At 35.0% G+C, this 24859-nt stretch overlaps 1 protein-coding gene across 1 annotated transcript in view; it reads right to left on the bottom strand.

Moving 5' to 3' along the window:
• Window positions 1–24859, bottom strand: part of LOC306876901 (low-density lipoprotein receptor-related protein 1B-like) — a gene marked incomplete at its 5' end in the record, with an annotated part of 297950 nt that overhangs the window by 147993 nt on the left and 125098 nt on the right. Inside the window, 7 exons of the mRNA XM_079428350.1 lie at window positions 4993–5173; window positions 5336–5572; window positions 8648–8791; window positions 9005–9191; window positions 13065–13287; window positions 19462–19624; window positions 21111–21368. Of these exons, the coding sequence (XP_079284476.1) occupies window positions 4993–5173; window positions 5336–5572; window positions 8648–8791; window positions 9005–9191; window positions 13065–13287; window positions 19462–19624; window positions 21111–21368 (1393 nt within the window). The remainder of the gene's footprint in view (window positions 1–4992; window positions 5174–5335; window positions 5573–8647; window positions 8792–9004; window positions 9192–13064; window positions 13288–19461; window positions 19625–21110; window positions 21369–24859) is intronic.

Genomic DNA, 24859 nt, shown 5'->3' with positions numbered 1-24859 from the left:
ATCAATTTAATGGCCTTTCTAGGTATTAATTTCTTTCACAAAAAAAATACTGAACACAAAGTTTTGAACGGTAGTGTTTGTGAAATAGTTTATGGCCAGAGAGTGAGAGGAAGAAAGACAAAATAAGTAGTAAATATAGGTGAGGATATGAGCATGACAGAGAGACATTTCTTAAACTGGAGCATCAAGCTAGGACAACAATGGGAGTTTACAAAATCAGGTTTGACTGGCTGAAAATCCCACGGTATAGGAAATCTGCTCCTGGGGTTGAATATAGGACAGCACTGAAGTGAGCACAGAGTAGAAAAAAAAAAAAACATCAAACAAATGGAGAGACAGAGATGTAAATCTTGAAAGTCCAAATGACAGAACACAAGATACTAAAAGAGAGAAAAGAGTTACTGAGGCAGGCAAGTTCATTCTTATCATGTTATCACAGGCTGCTTGTGGCATCAACATAGCGATGTATACTGTATGGGTGGAAGAGATAAAGAAATCAGGACAGGTGGGTGTTATTTCAGGGGGAAGCCCATCCAGCAGACCAGGCAAACATCAACATGCCACCTGCTCACCTGATAGATGGCCAACCCCTAACGATGGGGCCTAACCCCCTTTCTATAAATAAGCCCATAGAGGTGGGTCAAAACAACACAGCCAAAATTATACTAGATTCTATTAAAATAAAGGTTAAATTGGCTGCAAGATATTTGAGCAATATATATTTTCCTAGATTGTTAATATGTACTACACATATAACAATATGTTTGGGTCAACATATTTAATTATAATTTGTTACATTATTGTTAATTGCATTAAGTTTTTTAGATCTGAATAATTATTAAATTGTTAAAATATCAAATTGGATAAGTTATCTCACTATGTTATCTCTTAACTTGTAAATTTCATAAGCTATCTCACTCTGCAATTAAAAAGCTTTGAGTCACTAATATATTTTGTTCATTTTATTGAAAGAGATCAAATACTTATAATGGCTTTATGCATTTGACTGAAAACTGAACTAGAGATTATTCAAATAAATGCTAAACTGATTAAATAGATTTTGATTTTGATTCCATTCAGTTATATGATATTTAATTAAGATATTGTTTAAGTAGTTAACACTATATTTTATATTTATATTGAAGAATATACATTGAAGAATTATATATTTACATTGAAGATTACATATTAGACTGGTTAAATTAACCAGTTTGGCACCAAACTCCCAACTGCTCCCCGGGCGCTGCATCATTGGCTGCCCACTGCTCCGGGTGTATGTTCACTACTGTGTGTGTGCACTTGGATGGGTTAAATGCAGAGCACAAATTCCGAGTATGGGTCACCATACTTGGCCACACACCCCTTCCCTCCCTTAGTTTTTATTATTATTATTATTTTGAAAGCCCGTTGCTCACTGGTTCTGAATACACATTCAGACAAACCATGGGTCACAGGAGATGTGGGATCTTCATTAGCACTGGCTTGGGATGGGTGTCATCACGCGTCTCAACCTGTGAGAGCATTTGGTGTGGGCCTAAAAAGACTGCAGCAGCGCTCACATGAACGCTCCCGATGAAATTATTCAGGCTAAGCATTTGTGGTTTATTATTTTGAGTCGTTTGGGACACGGTAACACACGCCCTCTCACAATATATTGCTTTACAGATCTATCACTTTTGCCACTAAGAAATGTTAACGCAATCATGCTGCACATATCAGAGCACGGTTAGCGCTCACTCTACATGCGTACTGCGCCCGAGCCCAACTGACCGTGCTCTGGCCCACCTCTTCCAACCGAGCCAGGGACGACTAAACGATCCACGCCCGAAGTGATAACACTAGTCAAATGAACCGGGCTTTGGGGCTCAAATGTGCTCGGACACGTTAAGGTTGCCTAGTGGGAGTACACCCTTATTCTCCAGCATCCCACACACATGAGTGTCTACCCGCCCGCACCCACACTTGCCCATCAAGTGTTGTCCCACGCCGCACTCTGCTGTGTTGGGTCCTGCGGGTCCCGTGGGAGTGCAGATCTCTACTCGGAAGATGCCTGTTATATGTTATGATCGAGGCTCTGGACTCGGAGCATAATTTATTTTTCGATAACAAACTATAAAATATTTTCTATAAAAACGTTAATGCCCTGGCAGTAACAAATAGCTTTGGTTTTATATTTAATTTGATTACATTAATGTTTAAGTTGAGATTTACAATAAATATTTTAACTGCTACTAGGATATGTAAAAGGAATAATGAGGTAAAAAAAGCACCTTATTTGTTTAAAGTGTTTGCAAATAAAATGATATTGCACTTTTGTTAATATTGCAGTACTTTTAAATGAAAAAAGTGCGCAATACACTACTTTTGAATTCATTATTGAATTTTGTGCATACTGCGATTAATCACAGACAATCATGCGATTAATTGCAATTAAAAAAAAAAAACTTTACCCAGCACTAAATTATATATTATTAAGTTATTCTAATAATATTGCAAAATATTCTAATAATGATTAACTTGTTAAAATGTCAAATGTACTAATCATACATCTGATAAGTTTCTCACTTGAAAAACAGCCACACAAAGCTAGCTTTGCTTTGAAGCACTGTACATCAATCACTCTATTTTAGTCATCGTTCAAAGTTCATGCATTCTATCCTCTGATGCCCTGTTAGAAAGGGTCAAAAATGTACATCCGCTCCAAATTTCCATCTTCCACCTTCAACTTTTCCCTCAGAGTCTTTTTTTACCGGCTGTCAAAACAGGACGCATCAATGGCACCTCAGAAGAGGTGTGCTTCTTATTTCCTGTCTGAGCTCTAGCTCCAAAAAGCTTTAACTTTCCACTCCCAAAGAATAGTGTCAAGCAGTCTGCATGACATCCTCTGAGCTGGCAGTTCAGCAGACGATGCTTTTAATGCAGATTTTAATCGCTTCCACACCACTGAAGTTATCTCATCGGGAATGACATGCTGTAGTGACTGGGAGATAAGTTGGCGTTTTGGTGTTTTACGCAAATGTGCGATATTTGCAAGTATCTGTTGACAACCTCACAAAAATACAGTTTTTAACCTCCTGTCATTGCTCCTTGCATATTTTATTGTTAGCACTGCCATTCAAGATACATTAGCTTCATTAAATGCGAGAGAGAGAGTAGCATAAATTGTACAAGCGTGAGGTCTGAGCGATGAATATAATTATGGCTCTGAGCTAATGAACCCATTGTGTCTGGAAATAATGAAACTATTCTGCATTTGCTTTCCCTCTCTTCAAATAATTTGGTAATCAACACCACTTGGGTTCACTAAAGATGGTAAAAATCTATTTATCTATCTCTAATCATCTAGCCATTTATTTACAGAGATTTAAAAATAAATTCATTAAAAAGTACTCAAAGCGCCCTTAAGATACCACGTGGAATGCCCCAATAGATCAGATGACCAATAGATCAGATGACCAATAGATCAGATGACCATCGACCAATCAGTATTTCGGTACTTGAGTACTTTTTAATCAGATAAAAAGAGAGTGAGCAGGTTGTCTGATCGGATCTGAGAGGACCGAGAGTGGTTGTTTCCTCATTGCAGTATTTATTCCTCACTCGCTTCTTCAGCCCTGGCTGGCTGCACCTCCTCAGGATCCATGAGTTACTCTCACACCCAGGGAGGGTGATAATGAGATTGGCTCTGGGCCATCAAACTCACCTTTTTTACTGGTCGTGCCATGTCAGCTTAGTGGTACACACACAGATTAGCCAGTGCAGATGGAGATATGCGTGGATGGGCGCATGCATGCTTCACTACTCTATGTACAATTGCATTCGCCTCTGAAGCCATGCAGTGTAAACAAATGCTAGTCAATAAACTGGAATGAGGACTGTTCCTTCAGGCCAGTTGGAAAGTGAGTAGAGCTCAGAATTTATCAAAGATTGCAAATGTTGATGTAAATGAAAATTACTCATGTTTTTCCAAGCACATTTCAACCAGATTTATTGGTAAAACTTTATTTCACTACTCACTTTAGGAATTCTGTTGACTATAAGTAACTTTGCAACTATATATCAACCACCCGTCATCAGAGGATTAGTAGATTGCCTACTTAACATCGGCTAACACTTTATTTTGTTGGTGCCCCTACATATATTATAAACTTTGCAAATACATTTCATTGCCTTCGGATGGAGATTTACTGCCATGCGCATGACAATGGCAGCTTTTGCCTAATCGCAATTTCATTTCAATTTATCATGCAGCACTAATACAAGGTATATAGCCATATCCACAAAACATGAATATGAATATGCTAATTAGTCTCCACCTCCTCTCAAACACACTAGCTCAACCTGCTCCACTTTCATTCAGTTAACTGAAGTAATAAATGCTACACAATGGCAAGTAGCAATCTTGGATTAATTGTTATTTATATGTCATTCATTGCAATTTCGAGAATGAATTCTTGAGTGAATTTATTCAAACGCAGAACGGATGATAGTATAGAAAGTGCACAAAAAGTACTCCCCTCACAATCACTAAAAGGCTGTCACTCATCGTAATTCATTGTGATCTCACAAAGTTATGTTATAATCAATGAAGCTCTACACTGCACAGTTAATCTCTTATTTACATTGTATCCACTCCTTATGAGAGGATCTGCAAACGTACAGATCTCAGCACTGAAACCAAAACATTTGAGCGGTGAGTGGATTCTGACTAACTTTAACACCTCTGAATGACCACTGCATTCAGGAAACCAACACATATGTCTATGATTGGCTACATTACTCAATGCTGCAAAAACACATGAAATAGAAACCTTTGACCACATATGAAAAGCCCTGGTAGTTAAATAATATAACATATATTAATAAAAAAATAACAAATGCTTCTATCCAAATCATGAATCTATAAAAGTTGATTGGCATTTCAAATCACTGTATAATACATAATCTACATTTAGGATTGTGATGATGTAACAGCTGTTCTCTCTACTGTACCTATTCAGAGGATCCACCACTATGGCTCTAGGGTGAGACATGTCTCCTTCCAAAAGAGTCTTCCTGGTTTCAGATGCCCGCTCCAGCCTAGCCACGCTGATGGTTTTTCTGTAGCCATCGTTGGTCCAGTAGAGATTATTTCCAATCCAATCCACTGAAATCCCCTCCACATTATCAAGATCTGTAAGAGCACACACAATTCAGCTGCTGAAAAGCTGTTATCGAAAAAAAAATAACAACCTTTGTACCATTTATATGATTTCAATTCATGCAATTTCAAAAAAACTTTACAAACTGAAAACACCAATAATATGAAGAAGAATGCAAAATGTTCAGTAATTACCATCTTTGAGAATTGTTTCCCGACTGCTTCCATCGACTTTCTGCCGCCCTATCAAGAAACTTGTAGTATCAGCGAAGTAAATGTTTCCCGTTTCAGCATGATAGTCAAGAGCTCTTGGATTCACCAAGTCCTCAATAGGAACCACGTGCTCAGTGCTAGACTTCACATTCATGTCCAGACCACGGATTATCCCAGGACGTCCCTTTCCATAGAAAAGGAATAGATCATTCTTGGGTTCTGTGAAGACACAGATAGAAAGTATTAACATAAATCCTTCAATGTCATCTACACTACCAGTCAAAAGTTTGTAATAATTATGATTTTTTTTGTTTGTTGGTTTGTTTTGTTACATAATCCTTCAGAAATCATTCTAATATGCTGATTTGCTGGTCACTTATTATTAGTGCTGCAAATATTTATAATGGTTCTTATTATTACCATGGCTTCTTATTATTGATGCATATTGATAAAAACAAAGTAAAAAAAAACAACTGAATTATTTTAAATAGCAATCTTTCTAACATAAATGCCTTTACTGTTAATTTCTGATTATTTTTAGATGTCCTTGCTGAATAAAAGTATTTTAATAAAATATAAATAAAAAAATTAGAGTAAATATTTCTTAATGTAAAAAAAGAGAATAGTACTGTATCTCGGTTTACACAAATACTTTTACTTTTTTTAGTTTTGTTTATTTAAATTTAAATTTTTAATTTAAATTGAAAAAAAAAACTGATTTCAACATTGATAATAATATGAAATGTTTATTGAGCACCAGCATATTAAAATGATTTCTGAAGGATCATGTGATACTAAAGCCAGGAGTAATGTTTCCTGAAAATTCAACATCGCCATCACAGAAATAAACTACATTTTAAAATATATTAGGCTACAACAGAAAATAATTATTCTAAATTATTAAAAAAACATAATTATTCCAAACATTTGAATATTAGTGTGTTTTAATTTTTAGTTTGATCCCAAATCAGTTGTGTGAAGATCTACAAAGCCCAATACTGGCAGTGGCAGATGTGTTAAGTTACAGAAATGAATGGAGCAATCAGCCCCACTTAGCATCCCCAGGCAAAAATTATCTTGATTGAGAGGATTCACTTGACAAGCTCCAGCAATGATATTTTTGTTCATTGGGACTCGGTTTAAACAATAAATCTCCTGATGTCAGATTAACACAGGCGCACAACAGAGGCTGAGGTTATCCATGGTGTTGCAACAAGCTCAAATAAATGAACCTCTAGTCACAGTGGGGATAAAACAAAGGGCAGCCTGGCCTGTCTGTTATGCTGCAGGCCGATGGGAAAAGAGGGTGATTCTAGGTAAAGAGAGGTACCTCACCTCAACATCCACCTCCTCCCTCATGGGACCACCCTAGTGTGGGTGAGACCATACAAATATCACTTCAATTTATCATTCTGAGTGGAAAAGGTCCACTACCTTGAAGACAATTAAACGGTTTGAGACCTATATGTCAAACAACACAGGGACTACTAGATGCCACAGTCATTTAGCATAGCTTCACATCTGATGGAAAAAGGCAGGAAGTAAAGCATCTGGGTGGCGGTATAAATCAGAAACGTCTCAAGACGCAGAGCTTGGTTCATTATTGCAGTCACTTCATGCTTAACTCAGGATCGTCATTAATTGACCCATAGCTTTCATTTTCAACTAAGTAAAACGTCCATTGATCAGAAGGATCTGCGTATGGGGGAACAGAGTGGAAATGGCAGTAATGAATCATGCTATATGCAGTCAATAAAATAACATCACAACCACGTGGGCCAATCTCCTTAAAAGTTCATCTCCATCTCTGTCAATCCGAGTCAGTGCCAAGACTAGTGGAAATGCAGAACTGCTCAATCTTCCCGCTTAACAGTGTAACAACACACACATTTCAATTTCCAGCTCTAGATAGCTGATGAGAATTGAATAAAACAAACATATCCCATCACCATTTCTGCAGGGATGACATGACATTAGGTGTCATAAAATCATTTGGTAATTTTTTTTTTTTCATTTGGATGGCAGAGAAGAAATATATTTTTATTACGGCTGTCAATCGATAAAAAAAACCCCAAAAAGGAATTACAGAATTTATGTAATCGCATTATATTTTTTACTTTGTGAATGTTTTTAAACAACTGATTGCATTAATCCTATAAAGCCTATTGTATCATACTTGATACATGCCTTCTGTTGTCTGATTGATAATTTATACATTTTTTAGAGAGTAAAAGTCCTTTCATTCTAAAAGTGATTTTACTGATTTGTATGAAGTAATACATTTTATGTTGTTATTAAAAGAATAGTTCACCCAAAAATGAAAATTCTGTCATTAATTACTCACCCTCATGTAATTCCAAACCCATAAGACCTTGGTTCATCTTCAGAACACAAATTAAGATATTTTTGGTGAAATCCGATAGCTTTCTTACCCTGCATAGACAGCAATGGAATTACCACGTTAAAATAGTCCATGTGACATCAGTGGTTCTTTTATGAAGCGACGAGAATACTTTTTGTGCGCAAAGAATGTGCTGTGGTAATCTCGTGAATGCACAGTGGAGACTGACCCAAAAGAGAAAAAAAAGCATTGAATAAAGTCACTATTCTGGTTTATTTATGCACAGAATGTATTCTCATAACTTCAGAAAAAGGTTGTCACATGGACTATGTTAACAATGTCCTTTCCTTTCTGGGCCTTGAATATGGTAGTTGTGTTGCTGTCTATGGAGGGTCAGAAAGCTCTCGGATTTCATCAAAAATATCTTAATTTGTGTTGCTAAAATGAACAAAGATCTTACGAGTTTAGAACAACATGAGGGTGAGCAATTAATGACAGAATTTTTGGGTGAACTACCCCTTTAAGATTTCAAGACAAATACTCAATGGAATGAAGCTACAGTACTTAAATTTACTTTGTTATCCTTTGTTATATTATATTTTTTTGAAAAAGCATGTTAATTTTTTTTCAAATATGATATATCAGGCTCTTATGGAATGATTATTTGTACATTTCTCAATCACCATTGTATTACATTGCATTATATGTTTTGCCTCCACAGTAAAAACTAAAGAGCTTTGATCATAAACCTTTTTTAGGTTTTGTCTTTTAGTAAAGGTTAAAAAAAAAGATTTTTCATACTATTACTTCATAATAAAGGCTTACAGGGTTAAAACACTGACAGACATAATTATTATTATAATCATCATTACCATCAATTATATTGTTTCAGAACTACACATATATACAGCTACAGTGCACAAAAGTAAGGCTGTGAACTATGGTGGACTGACTTTTGCAGGACAGCCCATCACTTCCCAGGCTGAATCCGGGACGACAGCGGCAGCTCCGGGATTTGTAGCTCCCGCTGAGAAGGCAGATGTGCGAGCATCCTCCTGGTTTTCCATAAGGGTCAACTTCACACGCATGGCCCTTGACTGAAGAGAGGACACTGGTGTCACATTTGCAATTAGCATATTCATATATACATATAATCTTGAAGAATGCGTTGTTTTAAAATATATAATACAAAACCTGAAACAAAAGCCAAAAAGTGATGCATTTGATGCAGAAAAACAAAAACAAACAGATGCATAGACATGCATGCTGTTCCTTCAAAACAAGCAATGCAAACCAAACACATACTTTACCTTTCGGTTGACTGAGCTTGTGGTAAACCCGTATTGTTTTTGCATTTCCTATGCTGGTTAGCGTCTCCGGATCTGTGACATTAAAACGATTTATCCGTAAGATGTCTACCACTGCTCCACTGGAGGGTTCAGAACGAGTTGCATACAAGTAGTCCTCAAAGACAACTAATCCATGCAGGTGGGCCACCTAGAAAAAGGAGCATTGACTACTTCAGGCTGATTAGAATACCCAGAAGCTACTTATGAAGCTAGCAACTACGTAAACATCACCTTGTAAACTCAACAGAAAGCAGAAAAGCACAGATACAGTCCTTGGTATTTCCCTTTGGTTCAACAACAACATTCAACATCGAATTAGCCATTAGCTAAAGCTGTTATTAGACTTAATTTGACCTGGCAACAACCCACTATCTGAATAAAGAGGTGCAGATTTGCAGACAGGCTGAAGGTAACAGAATCGTGTTGATATAAATTCAGGCAGTTCAGGACATTCAGCAGGGTCAGCCAGAGTGCATGTGTACGGGGTGGTGATGGCGCAGTGGATAAGACACATGCCTTTGGTGTGAGAGACCCGGGTTCGAATCCACTGTGAGACACCAATGTGTCCCTGAGCAAGACACTTAACCCCCTAGTTGCTCCAGAGGCGTGTGACCTCTGACATATATAGCAATTGTAAGTCGCTTTGGATAAAAGCGTCAGCTAAATTAATAAATGTATAAATGTATGTGTTTCTCTGGGGACACCTCGATTCTGTGCAGTGATTCTAGCCTACATGCTATCTCTGCAAGCAACATGTGACGCGAGCAGACTGGGAGTGCTGAACCCTGCCTGCAAATATACACACATTAAAATATGCATTGTGCTTCACCTAAACCCACAGGGAGATAATTCATCCTCTCTTTCCCTTACTGCAAGAGGTTAGAAATAGTGGCAAAATAGTATGGCTCATAATGCTTTTCTCGTTTAAATTTATAGTCAGATACTCAACCATTCTTCCAGGGCAAGAGTGGTTATTCCAGTGTCCCCAAAAAGTATTTGGACACTTAATTCACAATTTAAATTATATTTTTGCCATTCTAGCAATTACTTTTAATCAACTGGCCTTGAGATCCATTTTAGTGGATGCATAAAGTGAGTTCACACAGGGTCATTTCATACTATATGAAAGCCAGTTTGCACCTTTCCACCTGAACCTTTTTTAGGACGGTACAGTTTCTGAAAGAAGGCTAACACTTTAGTATAGGGGCCAATTCTCACTATTAACTAGTTACTTATTAACATGCCTATTAATAACATATTGGTTGTTTATTAGTACTTATAATGCACATATGCTGCACGACCATATTCTACATCCTTAATTCTACTCAATACCTAAACTTAACAACTACTACTAATTATTAATAAGCAAATTAATAGTTTACTGAGGCAAAAGTCATAGTTAATGGTTTGTTAATAGTGAGAATTGGACCGTAAAATAAAGTGTGATTGAAAGAAGTATCTTATGCTCACCAAGGCTGCATTTATTTGACTAAAAACACAGGAAAACAGTAATATTGTGAAATACTATTACAATTTACAATAACTTCTTTCTGTCTGAATATGCTTTAAAATGTAATTTATTCTTGTGATGGTAAAGCTGAATTTTCAGCAGCTATTACTCCAGTCTTCAGTGTCACATGATCCTTCAAATTTTTTGTATGGAAACCATCATGTGAAGTTTGTATTTATTTAAAGTAAATATCAATTTAATGTGCTAAATGCTAAATAAAACGATCAATTTCTTTCTAAATAAATCAATCAATCTTACTGACCCCAAACTTTTTAATCGTAGTGTATGTACATATAATAGACAGTCATAAATCTGATATAAAATTGAAATTGAAAATAAAATCTCAAATAAGAGAAAATTACAATGAAAACTTTTTACCTATAATTAAATCATTTAAAGTACATTTTTGCAACTTTTTGTTAGAGCTACGCTTCTTTTAAAATAAGCACTTGATTTGATATTGTGTCATCTAATGGAATTGCATTAATTAATTTTTAAGTGAAGCTTAAGCATCCAAACACTCTGATGGCCACTGTATTATATATATATATATATATATATATATATATATATATATATATATATATATATATATATATATATATATATATACAGTTGAGTGCATTGGAGTGTAAGTGAGCAAAGAACAAAGCATGCTTTAAAAAAAAAAAAAAACCCTCTAAGGGTGCCTAATTAGAAAGGGTGTCATCACAATAAGAAACCCGTTAAAAAAACAATGAAGTCGAAAAGGGTAGATACCGTTTTAAGGACTCGCAGAAACTCACCTTAATTTGCGATGGAAATTAAATGTGTTAGCAACCTCTCACCAACACATTGCAGCTCACATTTAAGAACTCGATTAAACCAAGCGCACCCGCACCTGCCTGCATACAGTCATCCATTGCTCAATGTACGTGGCCTTCTACACTTTCTAACAACGAGAAGATCGTTGGGTTGCTTAGCTGAGGTCTACTTATGAATAATATAATCCATAATTACCGTCCTCTTAAGTGCACTTCAGGTAAAATATTCAAATGGTGAATCTGTTTCTGTAGCCCGTGTTCATTTAAACTAATTAATGCAAGAACTAGCTTGAGAAATTAAAACGCAGATGAAGCCACACAGTACAGTTGCTGCTGGGTATAAATGCCATAACCAATTAATACTAGAAATCAATCTGTGTACAACTGTGTTGGTTTCTTTCTTCCCCTATCAGTAATGATTTAAATCTTGCATCAGACAAACAATCCTTTACTTCCCTTCACCATTGGTAAGTATGCATATTGTATTAATTTTACTATTAAGAGCTCAATTATCTAAACATCATCTTTTTTGTTATATTAAAGTATAGTAACATTAGCAACATTTCGGCAAGATTTCGCAGACCAAAAAGTCCATTGTCAATAGTGTAGTGATGCAGCTCACACACAAGTCACTTTCAATTCAAGCTGTTTTTTTCCCTCCAAATTCGCATGACCAATGTGAACATGAGCGAAATCAACATGGATAACTTTTTTGCCCAGTCACACGGATTCAAAATGACATGACGAGATTTTTGCATACAAAACTTTTCCAAGCATCAGTAAATGTGACTGCATATTTAGGCTAGGATAACCTTAAGAAGAACTCTCTTTTATGATCTGCTGCTAAGCTACTACATTTTTTATTCCACCCACATACTATTCTGTTCAAAAGTTTGGGGTCAGTATAATTATTACTATAATTTTAAGAAATTTTAATTTTAATAATAAGAATAAATATTTATCTATTTGTTTATTTATTGTTTATTTGTTTAAAAAATATAAACACTCAATTGATCAAATGTGACAGAAGTTTCCACAAAAATATTATGCAGCACAAATGTTTTTAACATTGATATCAATTAATGTTTCTTGAGTACTAAATTTTCACATGATCCTTCAGGGTCATATTAGGATGATTTCTGAAGGATCATGTGACACTTAAGACTGGCATAATGGCTGCTGAATATTCACCTCTGCCATTGCATAAATAAATGTAATTTTAAAATATAATAGAAAAGAGTATTTTTCAATTGTAACAACATTTCACAACATTACTGTTTATACTGTATTCTTGATCAAATAGGCCTAAATGAAGCCTTGGAGAAAATAAGAGATTTCGGTAACACTTTAGAATAGGGAACATTTATTAACTACGACTTTTCCCTCAATAAATTCCTAATTTGCTGCTTATCAATAGTTAGTAAGGTAGTTGTTAAGTTTAGGTATTGGGTAGGATTAGGGATGTAGAATAATGTCATGTAGAATAAGGCATTAATATGTGCTTAATTACTACTAATAAATGGATAATATTCTATTAATATGCATGCTAATTAGCAACTAGTTAAGAGACCCTGAAATAAAGTGTTACCGAGACTTCTTTCCAAAACATAAAAAAAAAAAAAAAATCTTCAACCCCAAATCTTTAAACAGTAAAGTATAAAGCTGTAAAATGACAAACTACAATGCCAAAAAAAGAACAAGAACTCACTTGATATCCCTGGATTATAGTGTGTCTGTTTTTGCCATTGTAATCCACCATTTCAATGTAATCCAGATATGCGTCTGCCCAGTACACCAACTTTTTTACCAGATCCAATGACACGGCAGTCGGCCGCTCAACCTTATAATCCACAAGTCGAGTTCTGTTGGTGCCATCCATGTTGCAGCGCTCCAGTTTGGCTTGATTCCCATAGTCAGTGAAGAAGAGCATCCTGCGTGTGATCGAGAAAGAAAGTGCCATGTTTTATTAAAAAAAAAAAATCGAGGTCACCCAAAACTGAAACTTCTATCCTTATTAACTCATCTTCATGTCAATCCAAACCTGTAAGTCTTTCCATAAGACAATAGCTAGAAGTCACCAAGAAAGCATTCTGTATGCTATACAGGTTTGAAACAACTTTCGGTTGAGTAAATAATGACACATTCTTTTTTATCCCCTTAAAAGTACACATTACTATGACACATAAAACAAAAAGATCTCATGAGTACAATTTTTCATCACTGGCTGTTCCTGTAAGACTTTCTTTTTATTTCCACTCATAAAATATGTTGCCAATTAAAGCAAGACCTCATTAGTGACATGCATAAATGCATTTATAAAATGACGCCGTCCTCCTTTGAAGTATTTCAATTACAGCCCTGCACAAAAAAGCTTCCTTTTTTGCCCTTTGTGTTTGCAAATAGATGACCAGGCTACAAACAGCTACAAAACGTCTACCAGAGAATGCAAAGTGTGTTCGACTGAGTGTTCAAGCTCTAACAACATCAGATACCTAGTGGCTGATACCGCAAACACATAATTTAATTAGGAATCTAACAAGGAAAGAGTTCATACGCAGCCAGCGGTCCCCAAGTGCTTAATTGCTCCAGAGAAGCAAACATAAAACATAAAGAAAATTCAAAAAACTTCACCGTAAGGAGCTTTTTATCATGGCAGATCCATCTCGTAGTCTGTTGTTATCCAGAATTCTTTGCAGCGCAGTATCAACCTTTTCTTGTAAGTCGTTTTATTTGTCCCTTGGGGACTGAAGTCGCAGAACTCATTAAATGTTTCAAAGTCAGACTTTTAGCTGATTAGAATATTAGTAAAAGATGTAAAAAGCATGTCTCTCTAAGGCTCCTGCTTCTTGACCCTCCTTCAAATCTTTTGTTTTCTGAATACTAGCAATAACTGAACCTTGTATCAGTGATGCTTTTCCCGCCTGCCAACAATAAAAACTAATTGGCTCCTGTAACACGTACAAAGTTCCAGTACACTGTGGTGTGTTTGACTTGCTCTGTGTTCCTCAGCCAGATTCTTTTTTTTTTTTTTTTCAGATTTGGAACAGTTCAGCTCTCAATACAGAAATTGATACTACATTGTTTCTTAAAGAAAAGAACAATTCATACTAGAAGGAAAAAAAAAAACACTAACAGCATTGTTCCGTTGTGTTCAAAGCCGTTCAAACAGGATTAAAAATCAGACATACTCTCAGCCACATCTTCAGACCGACCACAGTCTAATGCATATTGTACAAAAAAACTGGAAAGCACATTTTCGATTTGGCAAGCTTCACTGTTTTCAACTTGACTTACCATCTTAAAAATTCAACAAGTCGCTTAAAAGGAATAAATACATTACATAATATAAATAATATACACTACTGTTCAAAAGTTTGGTGTTCTTTAAGAAATTATTACTCTTTTTCAGCAAGGATGCATCAAAGGCATTTATAATGTTACAAAAGATGAAAGAAAAAGATGAAAAGATGTTTGCTGAGCACTAAATCAGCATATTAGAGTGATTTCTGAAGGATCATGTGACACTGAAGACTGGAGTAATGATGCTGAAAAATGTGGCTACCATTACAGAAATAAATGGTCACATTTTAAGTTTGGGGACAATTCTAAACTATAACAAATTAACTATTAACTACAACCTTTAGCTCAAGAAACTCTTAATTTGCTGCTTATTAAAAGTTAAGGGATCTAAAATATGGACATGCAGAATAAGGCATCAACATGTTCTTTGTAAATACTAATAAACAGCCAATATGCTAGTAATAATCATGCTAATAAGCAAACAGCAAATAGTGAGAGTTGGTCCCTAAATTAAAGTGCTAACAAATACATTACATATTGAAACATTGAAATAGATAGTTTTAAATTGTAATAATATATATTTTGTTTAAATAAATGATTATATTATATATTGGCAGCAAGAGGATCCATCTCTTTCTGAGCAAGTCACTGCCATATATTAGATTCAAGTGCTTCTGAATGTGATTTTTAACACCAAAATAAATGACATACAGAAGGATACAGCTGATAAGGTATCTGCAAGTTCAGTGTCTTGTCCCTGCTATTATATGGAAGAAAAGCTTTCATACAGCAATCCATGATGCACTGTAACAAAAAAAAGAAGCCAACTTAAAGTTTTATAGGCAACCAGCTCTTTGCAGATTTTTGTGTTCTCAACTTATTTTTGTAGGAGATTCTCAACTTTTTGTTGTATAAACTCAAAAATCTGCTGAAGCTGGTTGCCTTAAAATTTTAAGTTGGCTCAACTTTTTTTTTTTTACAGTGTAGTATTCACATCCACATTTAATCTCTGAGATGGTTGGGTCATTCTGACTGATAAAACAGTTTAATCTGCATAAAACCCATTTCACATGTTAAAGTGAGTTAAGTATATTTTTAAAAGTATGTTGCCGTTATATTTATATACAGTGTTTAATTTCATTGGTAAACTAATAATGTTATTTCAAATACAGATGAGATTTTTACCAATAGTATAATATTTTTCAGTGTTTGTATGGCAAAGTTCAGCAAAAAATTATAATTTAATAAATTATCATCATTTAATAAAACAATAGCTACTTTTATTAATAATCAAAACAAAATATTCTCCCACCAAGTAATACATGTCCGTTAGGCTGACTGTAGACATTGTTGCCAAGCAATGTAGCAACTTGCTACATTTAGAGAATATATAATCCTAATCAGAATCTAGAATTAGAATTGTTAAAATAAATAATATATACTTGTTAATTATTATCAGTGGCATTCTATCTCCAACAAGTGAAACACGCCAACAAACAGATGCATAATATGCATAATACATGCATAATAAGAGGACAATGAAGGCAATAAAGTAAAATGAATTATAAATAAATCCATAACTTGTCTATATGCCGTACATTGATCTGCGCTCTAGCACTGAGTTTGTGTGTTTGAGGCAAAAAAATATATATATTGTTCACTGTACTGTGTATATACTTTCTACATCTGATTCTAATAATGCAAACAGATGAGACATGGATGCAGACAATATTCTTGCAGTGAATGCTGCATTCTAATACCGCATAACAATAACCACAGAATGATAAATCAACAATACTTTATTTATTTGTTTGGTGGTTAGATAAACTCAATAAGCCCAGACAAACCACAAAACACAATGGGAACCAATCTGACCCAGTCATACATCTCATCTGCTTCTTTAGACCTTTCGACCCTGACTTTAAGTAAATCACTGCAAGGTGACACAATGGTCCAACCCAAACCCAGACCGCAGAGATATTTCATTACTGTAGAGAATACAGAGCAGAAAATGCCAACCCTTTCTTTCACCAACACAGATTACCAAACAAGGGGGTGGGAGGTTGGGGGGTGGGGGGTGAAAAGCAGATGTATAAAGATTTGTGCACAGCTCTGTTTTCATTTTGCTCTAAATCAAATTCAAGTTTCACACTCTCCACTGACTAAAAAAATCTCTCACCCTGCTTTTCGAATTGATTTTGGGAATATAAATTAGACTTTGAAAAGCGAGGTTAAACCAAGTTCAGTCTTATTCCCTCTCTGGGATTTTTGTTTCAAATTAGAAAGCTACATTTTACATAAAGCCTCTCCAGAAATGTACAAGAGGACCGAGGCTCCTTCAGGAAAGCAGGCGAGAAATTGGACAAAAAAATAGGGAAGGAAAAATATATCAGAACCACAACCGAAACACTTAATGTTTCGTTAACTCTTTCCATAACTACTACGCCTCATGCTGAGCCACTATCACAAACCGCCTCAATTTCTTTTGTTTTCACTCAAGCGCTCCAGGCTGACAGACCTCCTGGGTTCCCTCAGCCTCCCTCATACACAAGCAGCTCCAACCTCATCTAGCCAATTACAGGAGGAGGACCAGGAAAAGCAGAACGGCTGGCTGTGTAATGTAGTAAACTGCACTTTGCTGAAGCCTGGAGGTTTAACCACTGCACTCCTCTCCCACATTCCCAGGAGGAAACTGGCTGGATGCACTGAAGGCCATGTACAAATGTGAGAGAGCCATTCCCGTGGGTTATGCTCATGTAAACGCACCAACATCGTGTTTAAAAAAATAAATAAATAAGCGTTTAAGTTGGTACAATTACATGCTCATCATGGACCATAAAAGGACACAAAAAGACACATTCACAGTGAATGGAGCAGGAACAGTGTTGAGCTTGTTTGATAAGGGTAAAAAGGGCCAACTTCAAGATTTTTCCTAAACCGGATTTTCTGCTTAAGGCCGGCTCTGTGAGGTGAATAAGAGGATCTTTCAAAAACATATGGGAGCCCAAGAGAAAAGCTCAAAACCAGAAGCATATGTTTCTAAAGCCATATCCTACAGCATATGTACTGCACACCAAAAGCTTTGCAGAGTTGAAAGCTAGAAAAACAAAGCAATCCTGTATCTAGCCAAGCGTTTTATTTGGCCAAAAAGACTGAAGCATTTGCTTTCACTTTACTTGTGCACTTTGTACAACTTCTGCTTTCAAATCGTAGATAATTTTATTATATATATTTTGCTTTGCATATAATGCATATAATATAATATATAAATATATAAATATAATATTAAATATTATTTAGTACATACGATACATTGAAATATTTTTATACATTTGCTTTAAATTAATTAATAAATTAATAAAAAATAAATTCATTAAACTAATTTAAAGATCTTAAATGTAAACAAAGTAAAATATACGTATATACTATATTATATATATATATATATATATATATATATATATATGCTATATTATATAGCAAACAAAATATATTTTTAATATCACTAATTTGCCTATGTGTAATGCATACACATAGGCAAATATGTACATAATTTTGAACATTTATTTATTTATTTAAATTTTTTTTTTTTTTTTATGACAAAATGTATCCCTGAATCACCTGATACAACATGTAAATCAGGTAATATTAAAAACTGGTTTAGAGTGAATAATTTGATTTAGAGTGAAAAAAACTGGTGACGTTTTTTTTTTTTTTCTTCAGTGGTAAAATTGACTTTTATTCCAACATACACCATATTGAGCATCGAGATGCCTTTGCAAAAAATACTTTAGTCTCTTTTTACCTTAAAGCAAAAAGACATCCACCATATTGAGTGTTACATTTTCTGTCATTCATATGTACGAATGGACCACCTCTGCCTTATACAGTTGGCAATAAAACATACTTTAGCACTGAAATGCTAAACACTAAAGTGATGCAACTAGAGAATTCAGTCCTCTGTGCATTCCTTTCAAAATCTCTTGAAAGTTTTTGAAAGATCTGCGAGGATGTTGATGATCACGGGAGAAAGAACACAGCATTTAGACTCAAAGAGATAAACGGCTGTCATTTCCTTTAAATATGCCTTCATTCAGGGCAGTCAGGATTTCGTTTTTGTCAGAGTCACAGCATGAAAACAAAAGGATGACAACCACCGAAGAACGGAAGCGAAATTGATGGCCTGGGCTCTCCTTGCAGTCTTTAGTCTGCTGAAAAATTTAGGCTCACTGGGCACAAGGAGTCTCATTAAAAAACCCGAAACAGAGTGCTCTGCCTGTCCTTGCACTCTCATGAATAAATGGGACAAACTCTCTCCTGAATTCCTATTCTAAGCTCGCCGGGAATATTACCACAGCGCTCCTTTTAGCAGCTAATAACTAGAATAATCATGCTGCCCTTCTCTCCTTTGAGGACTCTTTGTGTTCTTTTACTAATTTCTCCCGAAACATTTCCACAATCACCATGCTGACGTGAGGGATCCGCCACCCCCTTGTTTCAATTGCGGCTTTGTGGTGTCAAAGCAAAACAAAACTCGTGTAAAGCAGATTTCTGCAAGGGCGTTCGAGACTGTGCTGGATAAATCATGGAATACTAATGACACTCCTGACTGTGGGAGACGTAGCACAATCATGCAACCAGACAGTGTCGAAAAGAAGAGTAAATATTGAGCTCTGGGAACAGTACAGGCAAGACACATTCAGAGAAATATTTGACTAAAATATTATTGCAATATATGTGAGAGGATTTAGATCAACAAAAGGCTTGTCAAAGATGAAATCTCGCATCATGCATTTTCAACTCACCCCATTAGAGGATCCAGAGCGATTGCTTTAGGGTTCAACAGGTCAAGGTCTATCACTGTAACACAGGTGTCTCCGTACTGGTTGCAAACAAATATCCTATCACTTGCTTGATCCACGAAGTAAAAGTTTCCCGTGAGCCAGTCAAAGGCTAATTGATCAACGTCTGAAACAAAGGAAAACATGGTCAATTTACACAAAACAAGATGATATATTGATGTGACACATCATTAATTGGCATATGTTCATGCACAAGTCATTGAGAATTCTTGCCATTAAGTAGTAATCAATTAATCATATTCATGAAAGACCTTATTCATGAAAACAAATTGCTACTTTTCTTTTTTAAATTAATATTTCATTTTTCAATGTTGTTAGTGCCAGTTTTTATGATGTACCATATAGAATATTCATCCATTTTTAATTGGATTTTAGATCAAATATAAAAATTACGTAATGAAATGCATTAACAAGCATGATAAAATAGAACAAATAAGTAAAACAAACAGAGGACTTTATAAACTAAAAAGAAAATGCCTACAATTGAACAAAAACAAAAAGTGCTCATATTAGTACAATTTATTTACTTTTTGAAGATCATAAACTTGGGGTCTATTAGAGGCTCTTAATGCACTGCACCAGACTTGAATATGCTATAGCTGAAATGCTTTGCCTTAAGTCATAAAGAAATTTTTGGTTTAGAGGCTATTGTTTGGATCAATATCCTGAAATGAGAGCATGTTCTTATTCTATGATTCAACACTGAAAACTAATAGGCTAATTATTAAAAGAGTAATAAATCATTTTCCATTTGAGATCTTTTAATGAATACTTAATGGATACATACTGTAGGATGAACTACACAAATGTGCATAAACCATTTCATGTAGTGGTAAATAAATTATAAGCTCTGTTAGCTTCCATACAGCTTGCATTGATAAGCACTATGCAGTCAAGCAGAACTCAGTGATACACTAAATGTTTTGTTCAGCATGAGAAAAGGTCCCACAAGCAAAGGACAAAATGTACTGAACTTTTAACATCAACTTTAAACCAGATTTGTTTTACCTTGCATTAGTACTTTACATGAAACTCAGTTTTTAAATACTAGGAAGTTATGAATGGAAATGATCAGATGTCTATTAAATTCAAACAACAAATATGTTTAATTACCAAATTGCTTTTGACTTTATAGACATATTTCTCCAGTTTAACATGGTCAAAACATTTCTTTAATTTTGGGGTTATTTAGAGAATTATGGAAAATGTTGTTTTTCCATCATGGTTCTTGATGAATGTGCAACTTAAATCCAAATTTCTATAGGTGGAATTTAAAAAAATAACTATTAATACCATCTATATTTACTGGAAATATCACATATGTTGTGTATATTTTAACTACAATAAGATAATAAAAAAACATTAAAAACTACATTTCTTTGAATTTTATTATATTTAAATTCCATGGAATTCAAATTCTGCATCCTGTTTTAACTGAATTGGAATGTCTAAGGCAGATTCAATTCAGAATTGTGCACAACCGTAAATTTGGTCATCTCCCTTTGTCTCATCACCCATCAGAATCAATGCATCAGTTTTCTTTCAACAAATTGTATTTTCAATGTAGCAGGAGAGTTTAACAGGAATCATACCGTGGAGATTCTGGACTGTCTTTACTTCCTGTTCTTTAGTGAAACCACTTGCTTTCCGCATCCTGGCACACCGAAGTTGTCCGGAGGACTCTAAGGATGTGACCCAGCATACTGATTCCTCTTTATGGTTGAAATCCAAGCCATGAGTTCCATTTGAGTCCAGTTGTTTGAGGGTTTGCAGGCGGGATCCATTTAGAGCTGTGATTATAATATTATCTGAGCCTCCAATCAGCAGTGCTGCAGGATTTTCACCGGTCTCTGGAATAGATGGATAGGAAAATAGTGACAAGACAGCTTGAGGCCAAGCATTTCCTGGGCATTCCATGCTTTCAGTAGAATATGATAATATAGGCTTCCACAGAGGGCATGGGTAATTGAGAAGCATGTCTCTTAGGAGAGAAACCCATTTTCAGAACACAGCAGTCAGCTGGACATTTCTCTTCTTCCGTTTTGCAATGTATTTCAAAATTGAAAGTGGGTATTATATTCACATTGTATAATACAATTTGTTTGTGTATATATATGCGCATGTGTGTGTGTGTGTGTGTGTGTGTATATTTCTCTGCCTGCAAACACTTTTTTCAGGTTTGTGTGTGTGTGTATACATGTATATACACACACATACATACACACACACACACACATATATATATATATATATATATATATATATAGCATGAATATATAGTATGCGCTACACACATACATAAAGATATAGGGAACACTTTACAATAAGGTGTCATTTGTTAACATTAGTTAATTTATTAATTAGCATGAACGAACAATGTACTACATTTATTACACTCTTTATTAATCTTTCTTAATGTTAGTTAATAAAACTACAGTCGTTCATTGTTTGTTCATGTTAGTTCACAGTGTATTAACTAATGTTAATAAACAAAACTTGTGATTTTAATAATGAATTAGTAAATGCTGAAATTAACTTTAACTAAGATTAATAAATGCTGTAGAAGTATTGTTCATTCTTAGTTCATGTTAACTAATGTTAACTAATGAATATTATTGTAAAGTATATATGTATATGTATATATATAAAGGTAATATAAACACAGGTAATATAAAAGAGTAAAATAAAGCAACAACGATCTTTCCTTTAAATTATTTTGCAGTGTATTTATTTTTAAGAGTCTTATTAAACATTCAACTTTCTAATGGCTATGTCATCCCCCGCTGGCCCCAGCCGGGAAAAGATGATGCATTGAAATTTATATGCATGAGCTTTTACATCTAATGGAAACCCCATAGTTATCCCAGTGCAACAACCTCTTTCTGCTAAATTAATATTAATGTGGGTGAGCACTGAGTTCAGTTAAGTTTATGGGTAATGATATTCAGTTTATTCCTCATAGGAAAGCAGTCACATTGATTAAACGTGGGACAGATTCTGCATCCAGCAGCAAGGTGCGCCGCTACCTGCTAGCTATTTCCCACCGAGCGTACAGTGGCGTAATCTCCATTTAATTTAAAACACATATGCAAACTGGTTGCAGTGCACCACACCAACAGAAATACTAGGACGCGTCATTTTTTTAGGTCACAAAATGCTTTGCACAAGGCATCTTTTGAGGCCATCACACCAAGCACACACTGTAACAGACGTTCGTGAATTGTGTACTCAATATAATAAATTTAAGCAGGGACGGTGTCACGTGTTGGTTTCCTTTCAGTTCTGTTTTGCCCTTATTTGGTAGTTCCTCTCCTAGTTTATTTAATAATTCATCCTAATCACCTGTTTTGTGTTAATTATCTTGTTTACTCCTTTGTTCCTCTTCCTTTCTAAGCATTCAGTTTTGTTCTAACTTCGTCGAGTCTCAAAGTAAAGTTATGTCTATGCTGCTATTTCTGTTGTTAATTCATCTGCATGATTAAAAGAACCTGTTTATTTTTCATCCCTCGTCATCCTCAGCAACTCATAACAGATGGTTTGTAACGCCAAAATTCATAGGACTGCAAATGACACTATAGGACCTAAAAAACCTGTACAATTTCAAATTGCTTGGTGTGTATAATTTCCCAGATAGTTCCAGTCAGTTTTAACAACATTTAGCTGATATTTTCCACAACGTTTATGATTAAAAATGGATGTCAATCTTTTTAAAATATTAATCATATGTTTGAACACAAATATGATGCTTAAAAGGATCCTCTGCAGTGTCCTCAATATCATGGATAGAAGACACATATTTTATCCAAAATACATCTTAATGAAGGATTTGTTTATTACAAAGAGGCAGATTTTTACTTCACGAGATCTTAATTAATTAATTAATTTTGGAGAGTATCCACTGGACATAAACAATGTATGCTGTTCTGTGCCAGCTGTGTAACACCGGATATGTTTCCTACGTTACAACGTATCCGGCATGACGCAGCTGACACAGAAAAGCATATGTTGTTTATGTCCAGCGGATACTCTGCAAAATGGCGCTAGGGTGACGCGGAGAAGGCAAATTGTTGAATAAAGTCTTTTTTTTTTTATTTTGGAATAATTAAAGGAATAACTAGTAGTTCCTTTAAAAGAATTTGAGAATTCTTGAGTCATTACTAGTGGGTTACCATGATCTTCATTTTAGAATTAATTATACATTATGCATAATTCACATTACTTATGAACCTGTATTCAGTAGTTCTTTGTTATTTCTCCAGGATATATATAAAAAAAAATAGTAGTTATTGATTAGCTAATAGTGAACTACCAGTTTCAACTGAGCGCTATTACTTACTAAATTAATAATCAAAGTTTCTTGTTAGGTAATAGTAGTTACTACAATGTTAATAGTGCATTAGTGACTTGTTCCTATGTAGTTATTTATTAACAAAGGATCAGTATTCTAAAGTGTTACCAAAAATTGTTCACAGGCAGCGAAAAAAAGCAATGCTTTATAAACGATCCACTCATATACATGCACACTATGTTTGCTCTAATCTATATAGTTTCCCACTGCTAACACTGTAAGCCATTCAAATATATGCAGCACATTTTCTCCTTATTTTATAATAATTCTCACAGCTGTAGAAAAGCTAGTTATTGAACATTTGGCACTCAATAACACCTTTTTATTAAAACGACTTCAATTACCTGAGCCAAAACAAATGACCAATCTACAAAAGGGATTAGAATCCATTTCGAATTGTAGTGAGTGTTTTCCCTACAAAAACCCCTTATTACAAAACCAGCCGATTTAATGATAAACATGATTGGATTTGTAGCTGGTGGGGAGACACTCTCACAGGCAGGTGCCATTAGGCAAGTAATCATTGGCATGGGCTGATAAAGACAGAGAATAGCTGTCCTTCAGGCCCTGCTCTTCATAAAACTCAGCCTCCACTTAATCCTCAATGTCTGGCTTATCTTCCACCAATAGCTCCATTATTTCTGTCCCTTGGCACAGCAACACTGATATAAGGACTGTAGCAGAATATCCAAAGCAAACTGCCTCAATTTTAAGGTCCTTATGGGAATGAGAGGTTGAACTGGTTTAGTCTGGATTCATACGTGATCCCTGAAAGCTTACTTGGAAAAGGCAAACCTGACAACTGAGAAAAATGTCTATGCATACGTAGAATTACTAATGACTTGAAGGAGAAAAAATTAAGTTAAATGAATTTTAAACAAGCATTGACTTAGTAGAGGGGCATGTTGTCACTTTGTGAGGTATATAGAAGAAAAATAATTAATATAATATACATTATAAAATACAATTATTTGTTATTTAAATGAATACAAT

Source organism: Barbus barbus (assembly GCF_936440315.1).
Source record: "Barbus barbus genome assembly, chromosome: 11".
Taxonomy (NCBI): Eukaryota; Metazoa; Chordata; class Actinopteri; order Cypriniformes; family Cyprinidae; genus Barbus; species Barbus barbus.
Note: the sequence above shows the minus strand (reverse complement) of the source record. Positions and strands in the feature narration are given on the sequence as shown.